This window comes from Lolium rigidum, chromosome 6 (assembly GCF_022539505.1).
Source record: "Lolium rigidum isolate FL_2022 chromosome 6, APGP_CSIRO_Lrig_0.1, whole genome shotgun sequence".
Lineage (NCBI taxonomy): Eukaryota > Viridiplantae > Streptophyta > Magnoliopsida > Poales > Poaceae > Lolium > Lolium rigidum.
Genome location: NC_061513.1, coordinates 15,422,520 through 15,433,243, shown reverse-complemented (window position 1 = coordinate 15,433,243; position 10,724 = coordinate 15,422,520). Strand labels below are relative to the sequence as shown.

The window sequence follows — 10,724 nt, the reverse complement described above, 5'->3', positions numbered from 1 at the left end:
TGGCCGAGTTCCGGGCGGCCATCCGACGAGCCTGGCGGCGGAGCGTCGGGGTTGTACTATTCGGTTTTGCTCTTCGAGAGGCTCGTGCGGGTTTCCTTCAACTTCTCGCACTTCTCGATGCGGGAGTAGACGTTGAGGAACTTGAACTGCGAGCCGGTGTCGTCGTGGTACATGCCGAAAGCCCGGCGCACCTGGGGAAAAAGAGGACGGCGATATGGGTCAGCTCACGCTGATCAGTACACGCAAAGGGTCGACGGAGGAGGCACGGCGTATGCATACCTTGGCTTCAAAGTCTTCGCCGCTCACCGGCATAGTTTTGATCTCCTCTTGTATGCCGTGCCATTTGCTGCACGCCGTCTGTATGATCCCCCAATGGGTGGCCATGGCCTTGTCTCCCCGGTTCATGATCTTCTTGTTGAAGTAGGGATCGACGAGCTTGCGCTCGTCGAACGCCGCCTTCACTCGAAGCCAATACGTGTCAGAGGACTGATTCGCCCCGGTTATGCCGTCCATGGACACGGTCATCCAAGCTTCGGCGAGGCACTCCTCTTCCCTCGACGTCCATTTGATGCGCGGTTCGGCCGGCGGCGCGTCCTTCTTCCTCTTCCTCTTTCCCTTCGGCGGCGGGTTGTCGTCGGCGACCTCGACTTGGGTTGGTTCTTCCTCTTCTTCTTCTTTGATGACTTGGCTTCCGTCGGCCACATCCTCCACCCACCGGTTGCGCTCCGCGACAGCTGCCGTCGTTCTCGCCTCCTCTTGCGTGAAGAACCCCGGGCTCGCAGCGGCGGCCGCGGAGCCGGAGTCGATCATATCGTTCATCACCTCGTCGTTCGGCGCCGCCGTCGCACCGAACGGGAGTGGCCCTCGTCGCAGGGCCAGCGAGAAGCCCTCGTTCAGGTTGCCGCCGGCGAGATCGGGCGGCGACGGCGTGAACCTGGACGGTTGGCCGTAGGTCGCCTCTTGGAACATGGCATACGAGGACGGGGAGAAGCTCGAAGGGGAGAAAGCCGACGGGGAAGTGCTTGTACCTTGGATCGGCCAGTGGACCGAGAACATGGCGGCGCCGCCGCCGCCGCGAGGATGGCCCATGCTCATGGCCATGGAGACCTTCCTCGCTTGTTCGTCCTCCGCCGCCAACGCCGCCCTCTTTGCGTTGAGTTTCTTCTCTCTCTCCGCCCTGGCGCTTGTTTCGACCTGTCGCCGGAGCTCGTCCCCCGCCCACTCGGCGTTGGACACACCCGGCGGCCGCTCCTTCTTCGGCCGCGACTTCCTCGGCTTCGGCGGCATGGTGGTGGACGAGAAAGAGGAGGAGGAGGGAAATGGAGACGGCTACACAGATTCAGCGGGAGAGAATGGAGATATGCAAGCAAATTGGAGGGAAATCCACAGGATTTGGCGGTCCATTCGCCGACTACGAGGGTCCACACGACTCTTTCGCGCCAAATTCTTTCGTCCGGAGTCCCCGAGCGCGCCTCGGGGGACCGGGGATGGCGTGTGCTCGCCGGATGAATTTAGGCCCAAATCCGGACGAAATCGAGAAACCAGGGACGCGACTGGACCGAATTACGCCGTCCGAATGGGAAAAACGTCGCTCGGGGGGCCTCGGGGAGACGAGTGGGGATGCTCTAACGGGCTACGACTACTAGGATGATCATCAGGATTCAGGCAGGCAGTAAAGGGTTAATAAACCCCTGCACGGGCCTCCAGAAGCTAGTCTCTCTCTCTCTCGGCTTATCCAGGCCCAGGCCCAGGCCCAGGCTCTTCGTTTTCTACCACTCCCCTACATGGTACAGGCGAAGCCGATCAGACGCCGCATAGAAGACGACCCCACCGCCGCCGCCTGCTCTGCTTTGCTTCGTCTGCCCTAAGCCCACGGAACCGCCGCCCATCACCGCCGCCGTCATGGCCGAGGACACTGAGACGAGGCCCGTGTCAGCGGGCAGGGAGGAGAGGGAGGAGGGGGAGATCGCGGACGACGAGGACTCCTCGGCCCCGCGCGGCGGGGCGCTGACCCACCCGCTGGAGCACGCCTGGACCTTCTGGTTCGATAACCCGCAGGGAAAGTCGAGGCAACAGGCCTGGGGGAGCACCATCCACCCCATCCACACCTTCTCCACCGTAGAGGACTTTTGGAGGTATCCTTCTCCTTTTTTTTCTTACCCCCCCCCCCCCCGGACGATATCGCCAGATTCCTTTCTAATCGGAATGAAAATATATTGTCCCCGGCCGGTAGTTTGATGTCATGTCTCTGGTGGCTGGGTCAAGTTTTATTGCTGCTGCCCATGGACTAGGTTTACCGGATGCGATTTAGGTAGCAGCCTATGCTTGTAAGATGGATTGTGGATCTAGGTAGCATTTGCGTTGCTCAATTTTTGATGTATCTATACACTAAATAGTGTCTACCTACTCCCTCCATCCCTTTTAATTTACTCGGATTTATCCGATCTAAATCTGAGTCAATTAAAAGGGATCGGAGAGAGTACATCCAAATTTTGACAAATCTAAGACATTTATTTACGGAAAGAAGTAGTACTTCTATTATGTGTATCATGTATGGGAAGGTGGTTTTGTTTTGATGGAAATGTTGCAAGGTTTTCTCAAGATGGAGTACTTGATTTAGAAATTTGAGATTATGTTTTCTTTCCGGTTGTTTATATTAACAGTGCGCTTCAGTTTTAAGGATGCTAGCTCAGTACGTGCAATCGCTTGTCTTGAATTAGTCAACGGAAGAACACATTTATAAACAACTCTATGGTTGAATTCCTAGTGCGTTTCACATGAGCCGAGATATGCATCTTTGTAGCCCATCAGTATGTGTTCAAATGTTTGCGAAACAATTAGAAAACGATGCACACATGACCAGAAAAGGAAAAAAAGGATGTCTATGCTTGGAGCTAGCTACAATAGTCATTCCTCTTTTGTGATTCTAAGAGATTTTGAAGCTTATGTTTGGGTAGTGTGCTACTCATACTTGACGCCTCTATAATCTAGTTGATACTAGCCAAAAGTATGTATGTTCCGTGGCTCTAGTTGCAAGATGGTCACAGATTTAAGATAATCTACAGAAATTCTGCCATCCTCACCAAATATATTTCAGGGTGATTTCCGTATGCTAATAGCTTGCTTCAGAAATCTGGTTATGTTTGTTTTGATAATTTGGTTTAATCTTTCATTTGTTTTCGAGCTTTGTTTTTGGCTCTTAATATATTCCTTTATCGTTAACAAGTTGAGTGGTATTTCAGCCTTTATAACAACATCCATCACCCTAGCAAATTGGGTGTGGGAGCCGACCTTCATTGCTTCAAGAATAAGATTGAGCCGAAATGGGAAGACCCCATTTGTGCCAATGGCGGTAAATGGACCATCAGTTGTGGCAGAGGGAAATCTGACACATTGTGGTTGCATACTGTAAGAGCATCTTTTACTTCATTTTTTTTTGCAGGATTCTCATTTATAACTTCTATCCTAATTCCCTGTTAAAAATATTTATGTTTAGTTGTTGGCGATTATTGGTGAGCAATTTGACTTTGGTGATGAAATTTGTGGAGTCGTTGTTAGCGTGCGTGGGAAGCAGGAAAGAGTGGCTATCTGGACTAAAAATGCTACCAATGAAGCTGCTCAGGTATGTATTGAAAATATGTAATGCAAACTTGTCTCTTCGCCTTGTATACATACCAAAATAGTTTGAAACTGTGGAATACAATCTTGCACGATAGCGCTGATCCACATGTAGAAGGGTTATCCGGAAAGCAGAACATAATTGAATAAGGATTATGGCCCTTTTGGCCTCCACTAAGGTCTGCCAGTGCTCCATTGGGTGGCAGGACATGTTTATTTGAAGCATAGTCCTAATTATTTTCTTTCCTATGCAAAAGAATCGCTCATCATTGCAAATCAATCATCGGTGGGTACTTGGGTAAATTCATCACCTACCTTTGTACTCCCTCTGTCCCAAAATAGAAGGCATCTAAGTTTTGTCAAAAGTCAATATCTTCCAAGTTTGATAAACTTTATACAAAAAATATGAACATCTAGAATACTACATCAATATTAGTAGATTCACCATAAAGTATATTTTCTCAATATGTCTTCAATATTGTACGTGTTGATATTTTTTCGTAAAATATTTGGTCAAACTTAGTAGGGTTTGACTTTTGCCTAAACTTATATACGCCTTATATTATGGAACAGAAGGGAGTATGAAGTCCAAATAGGATGTACTACATGATTTATCATCTGAGAGAGTATTATTAACTGTTTCATGGTTTGTGGATACAAGTGCATATTTTGTTTTTTCTTTCCGTTTGGGTCAATTATCAGCTGTGTACTATTGATTTCCTAGCTATGTTGAACATATTCCCTGTTTGATTTGGTTTGCCAGATAAGCATTGGTAAGCAGTGGAAGGAGTTCTTGGAATACAAGGACTCCATCGGGTTCATTGTTCACGTGAGTGGCACTTCAAGTCTGGATTTCATCTCGCTTCTTCACTAGCTTGCTGTGGCTGACATGGTTTGTGGTTGATTGCAGGAGGATGCAAAGAAGGCAGATAAAGCCCCCAAGAACCGCTACACGGCCTGATCCCGCCACCGGCGTTGCCCTGTCTATCCTAGGAGCGCACAACAGGCCTACTGTTGGACGCAGGATCGTTTTTCTTGGATATCTGGATTGTAGTGGTTGTTCCTGGAGGTTTTGTTACCGTACGTTGCTGTGAATTGCTTGAAAGACATAATCTAACATGTTGCCTTGGCCGTTACTGTACTCCATAAGTTTGTATGAGAAGCAAAAAACTCGTTTTGGCTCCCAGCTGTAGTGTGCTTGCAATCAAATCCGTATACTTTGCTGATCCGTTGATGGTACATATGAATGGAGGACCGCACACATCGCTGGTCTTGTGGATCGCACAGTCGAGATGAGGACGCTAATTACTTTCCCTCGGAAAAGAGAGATCTCACATTTGCCACAGGGATGCTGATTGTTCTCCTTGTTACCGACTTGTTGGACTTTTTTTCGAAATGGACCGACGTGTTGGACTATCATGACACTTGATCCATTGGGAAATTTCTCTTTGCCTACAGCAAACCCTCTGCGCCGGACATGTTGTTTTGATCAATCTGGCACTTCAAACTACTTTAAAAAAAAACGGAGGCAAAAGCTTGCCTCAATCTATTAATTAATAAGATAATTGCCTAGATAATTAATGGAAAACCAGACGAAAATCGTTACAAAAAAACCATTAAGAAGATAATTACCTAGGTAATTAATGGAAAAACGGGCGAAAGTCGTTACAACAAAACCACGTGCGCACTTCCCTGAAAACATGCTGACACCCCAACTGCTGAAGCACACTAAGCAACCCTCCCGACATGCTACAACTACAGACCCTCGAGGCCTTGATAACCACTAGAGAGTACGCCTTGATAACCACTAGAGAGTAAGGATCTCATACCCAAAAGAAGAGAACCATTCATCAACCAGCTACGGACGCCTTCCTTGAGGTACCACTCGTTTTTCTTTTGCTCTTGAGATAATCCTTAACCTTCTTAATTTTAGAAACTGTAGCCTTCTCTAATAGGATGCTAGTAATCTCCTTGCCAGATCCAGGGAAGGTCACCTCCAAACTGACGAGTAGGTTGTAAAGCTCTTTTGCAAAGAGCACATCAGAGCTAGGTGCTAAATCAGTTGTCTCATTAACCTTGTCACCACTGCCAACGAAGTCAAGCGGCTGGCCAAGATGCATCGGCAGTGCCATGGAGTCCATCACCGAAGCCCCAAGCGGCACCACTTGCAACTTTGCCAGAGAAGGAGAGGGCTAGGGCTTCTCCCCACATAGCTCCAGAAACTGAGGTATGATCTGCATGACCGGAACCATGATCACATCGACATCCTCGCACTCAGAGACGACATGCATAGCGGGCAGTGGCGACGAGCAAGGCCACACACGAGGGGAGTAGCAACAAAAGATGTGGTCTTCCCCAGTAACAAAAGAATCCTCCCAAGCCTTGTCAACAAAGTCTTCAACGTCATCATCTCAGCGAATGCATCATCATCAACAAACAAGGATGTCTCATGCTCACAAGAAGTACACACTTCCATAGGCTTGAAGGACCCAACCTGAAGCTCTGTGTGACGCCCCAGAACCGGTACCCTGAGGATTCCAGCGATCCCGCCGAAATCCGCACGATATCGATTCAGAGATGCCCTCCGACACGACCTGTGCGACGAATCACACACGTGATGCCAGAGGAATTAACAGGAGCGGTAACATTACAACAGGATTACAATAGAGCCCACAAGAAACAGATATATTACAACAACGACTCCAACGAGTCAAGACACAAATATCCAAGATCCGAATCATACAGAAATGTTGAATACGTTAGAGTACGGACAAGATACAAATTGGACTAAGAGTCCTGAAGATAACCAGTGGCGTCCATAACCCTGCCTAGGCCAAGCCGGAAGGGTAACCTTGCTAACGTCATCATCTTGTACCTGTAGAATTCAGGCCATCGGTTGCCGACAAAAGGGGGAGGAGACAAAAAGAAGAAAGGCGAGGGTAAGTACATGGCACGTACTTGCGAGACAAAACTAGTTGTGCTCACTGGTGGGCGGTATAAACATCGCCCGGCTATATGGTGGAGTTTAGCGGAGCAAAACAACTAACCAATAGAGACACGCTACAACACTCGTCTAATCAGAGGAGATAAGAGAGCGCATAAGGTAACAGTTCTATACTCTGCAATCATAACTCATCCGATGCATTCCCCCTTCACTAGGAAGAAGTACTAACAAGGGTACTCACATGGTTGACAAGTTTTATTAGGTAACCATTGTAGTGATGCTAATTTACTACGCAAGTTATTAACAAATTATTAGCGGCAACATAAAGGTGTAAGTTGTTCTATGATCAAGCTATACAGCTCCAAGTCGTCCATAACCGCGAACACGGCTTATCGATAAGATGTACACCCTGCAGGGGTTGCTCAAATGTAACCATACGCATGCTCGACCCCACTTACTACAGGTGAAGTCTAACAACAAGACCGTTCCCAATGCAAGAGAAAATTTAATGGGAGCCACCCAACTAAGCTACCTGTGACGAAGTTCGGCCGTACTCCGAGACGGACCCTGTCAACACCCGGATTTTTAAGTCCAGATGCCTATTATGCCATTCATCGCAATCCCAGGAATATTGTTTTTGCGAGACATAATAGATTGATATCACAACACATCATTCATTACAACACATAATCGTCTTACAACAAAGGATCACATGATCCAGTCTTAATACAACATAGGGGATCCAAGGATCCAATTACAAAACACATAGCGGAAGCGAAGTAGCGGTCGTGGTCCATCTGTTCCACAGGCAACTGTTGACGTCAGGAGTGGTCCTAGTTGTCGTAGACGTCCTGCGGTCCATCTTCCTCATACTGCTGCTCTCCTTCATAGTCTGGCCATTTGAATAGCCAGGGACAAAGCCATGAGTACTTTAAAGTACTCGCAAACTAATACTAGGGTAAGTACCATCAACTTTATTAAAGGATGCTAAGCTCTAGGTTTATTTGCATAATTCCAATTTTAGTTCATAAACATTTAGTAAAGGACTCCTCAATTGCTAACTAACTCAAGTGGGAACATTAGTGTCATTCCCACAACTCAGTTGTGATTCAAGTCAAGTCACCATTCATGTCACCCTTTTAGTTCGGAATGTTGGAGATATGCCCAAGAGGCAATAATAAAAGTGGTTATTATATATCTTTGTGTTTATGATAAATGTTTATATACCATGCTATAATTGTATTAACCGAAACATTGATACATGTGTGTTATGTAAACAACAATGAGTCCCTAGTAAGCCTCTTAACTAGCTTGTTGATTAATAGATGATCATAGTTTCATGATCATGAACATTGGATGTTATTAATAACAAGGTTATGTCATTATATGAATGATATAATGGACACACCCAATTAAGCGTAGCATAAGATCACGTCATTAAGTTATTTACTATAAGCTTTCGATACATAGTTACCTAGTCCTTTCGACCATGAGATCATGTAAATCACTTATGCTCGGAAAGGTACTTTGATTACATCAAACGCCACCGCGTAAGTGGGTGGTTATAAAGGTGGGATTAAGTATCCGGAAAGTATGAGTTGAGGCATATGGATCAACGAAGGGATTTGTCCATCCCGATGATGGATAGATATACTCTGGGCCCTCTCGGTGGAATGTCGTCTATATTAGCTTGCAAGCATATGAATGGTTCATAAGAGACCACATACCACGGTTGTTGCGGTCAGAAACCCACCGGCGGGCAGCGACGGGCAACACCGTAGAGCCGGGAATCTCCCAGGACTGCGGCTGGCCCTGGTCCCTCCGAGCGACGGCCCGCAAAGCCTCGGCACGCACGTCCGATGCTGGTGCAAGGGCGTGCCACCTGACCTATACCTGGTCAGGAAGGTGTTGGATGATGCCTCGCTTAGTTTCCTGCATGGCATACACGTAAACATTAAATACGAGCCTCGATCGGCTCTCGAGTTATCTCGTGAATCGGCTCAAGGAGCCGATCCACCCATGATGCGTACGAGGTGTACGATCAGATGGTGGTCCTGCTTGATCAAAGCAAAGCTAAAACGACCTACTACGATTTGGGGTTTTCACCGCATAATCGGAATGTCCTACTCGTGATTGGGCCTCGCGGCCGCATACGGTGATCGTAAGCCGATCCTAGACAGGGCCTAACAACCAACACGAGGTTGATCCCCGGAACATCCCTGTCTAGGGCTAGCAAACTACACCCTACGCGCCGCCGGATCCTCCAACCCTTTGTAAGGCCTAACAATGCAGATATTAAACTAATCCTTGAAGAACAAGGAGCAATCATAACGGATCGGATCTACTAAACAAAGATCAAGTGCCGCCCTTACACCCAAGATAGGTGTAAGGGCGGCTAGATGCCTAAGGGTTGCACGACGATAGCATATGATATGATGAGCAATGCTAACCCTAAAACATCTATGATAACTACGTTGCTCGCCATCAAAAAGGCTTCAGTACGAGCAACGCATGGATGACGAATAAACGTGGGCTGCCTAGATCGCAAGATGCGATCTAGGCAGCATGGTGCTTACCCGGAAGAAACCCTCGAGACAGGGGAGTTGGCGATGCGCCGAGATTGGTTTGTGGTGAACGTGATTGTTGTTTATTTCATAAACCCTAGATACATATTTATAGTCCGGGGGACTTTCTAATTCAGGCGTGCACCTAACCATGCACGGGTTAAACTCTAACTTCTAAATTAAGATGCGATCTACTATAATACAGATATCACGGGCAATTTAGCCCAACTTCTTCGTGTCAGGCCGCTTCAGAGATCCTCCACGCGTATATCCTTCAAGCCCATCTCACTTACGGCCCATCTCCTGATTTGGCCAAAATCCGGTGATAACACATGCCCCCCGGTTTTGGTAATGATAATTTCAAAACCACTCGTTTTTCCTTCGAGGGGTCATGTCGTGGCGGAGCAGTAACCGTCGCAGTATTTTTCATCATGACGAATTGCCTTCCCAACTTCTGTGCACGATTTGACAGTTTTTTGGCACCACATCCTCGAAAACTGCTCGAACATTAAACCTCCACTCCATCTTCTTTTATTTAACCGCATCGAACAGTTCTCCTCTTCATCCTCTCCGCATTAGCACTCCAAAAGCCCTCCCGCGCACCATGTCTTCTTCTTCCTCCGCCTCATCGGGACTTTCCATCGAGTCCTCTTCCTCCCACGAGCCGACGCCAGAACGGGACCCACAGGAGGTCCATGCGGCCAACATCCGCCGCGCCATAGAAGCCGGGGAGGAGTCCACCCATGACTTCTCCGTCCGGTCCGAGGACGACAAGTCCTCGACGGACGGGGAGAGCGACCTCCGCTTCCTTGCCGACGGGAAATCGGAGGAGGAGAGCGATGACGATCGCTTCTCCTGGGACGACTTCACCTCCTCCGAGGAGGCGAAGGAGGATGAGGAGGAGGAGGAGGACGACGACAGCTCCTCCGACGAGCCGCCGGCCAAGCGCTTCGCCCCCGGCCGGGGAACCTCGGCGACTTCGACGGCCGACGACGACGACGCCGACGAGGAGGACGAGGACAACGAGGGTCCCGCCGGCGGTCGCTACGCAGCCGACGACGAGCCCGCCGGGAGTAGCGCCGACATCGGCGACGACGGCGACGACGAGGGCAGCGACGGCCCGTAGATAGGACCCTTAGCATAGGATCGTAGTAGTAGACGGGGCAATGTATCCCCTTAGTACTTCCTTTTGAGAGCAATCAGCTCTTTATGTAAGAAATCTTGTTCATCAATGAAAAATTCCCCCAATTTGATTTTGCCGATTTCCTTCATGCTAATTTAGCCGATTTTCCCTCATACTGATTCTGCCGATCGTCACTTAGCCAATGCTCAATGAGCCGATGGCAACGCATCGGTCTCTCACAATCCGTCCTTCATCTCCTCGACCACGGGGTGATCGTGAACTTGGTCAATGCTCAATAAGCCGATGGCAACGCATCGGTCTCTCATGATCTATCCTTCATCTCTTCGACCAATGAGTTTGAGTTCCGCTGGATCACCATCCTTGAAGAAAATTGCGATGCAGGACTAGCCGATGATGACCCAATCGGCTTCCAAAAACAGAGCATCTACCAGGCCAGCTGCCCCCCGAGCCTCAG

The 10,724-nt window shown here is 48.5% G+C and overlaps 1 protein-coding gene across 1 annotated transcript; it reads left to right on the top strand.

Moving 5' to 3' along the window:
- The first annotated feature begins 1,842 nt into the window (after positions 1 to 1,842).
- LOC124661207 (eukaryotic translation initiation factor 4E-1-like) lies at positions 1,843 to 4,804 on the top strand. Its single transcript, XM_047199068.1, has 5 exons — positions 1,843 to 2,135; positions 3,243 to 3,408; positions 3,497 to 3,622; positions 4,382 to 4,447; positions 4,529 to 4,804. Exons 1-5 carry the CDS (start codon positions 1,903 to 1,905, stop codon positions 4,577 to 4,579), a joined length of 642 nt encoding a protein of 213 aa, XP_047055024.1. The 5' UTR covers positions 1,843 to 1,902; the 3' UTR covers positions 4,580 to 4,804.
- Positions 4,805 to 10,724: the final 5,920 nt, after the last annotated feature.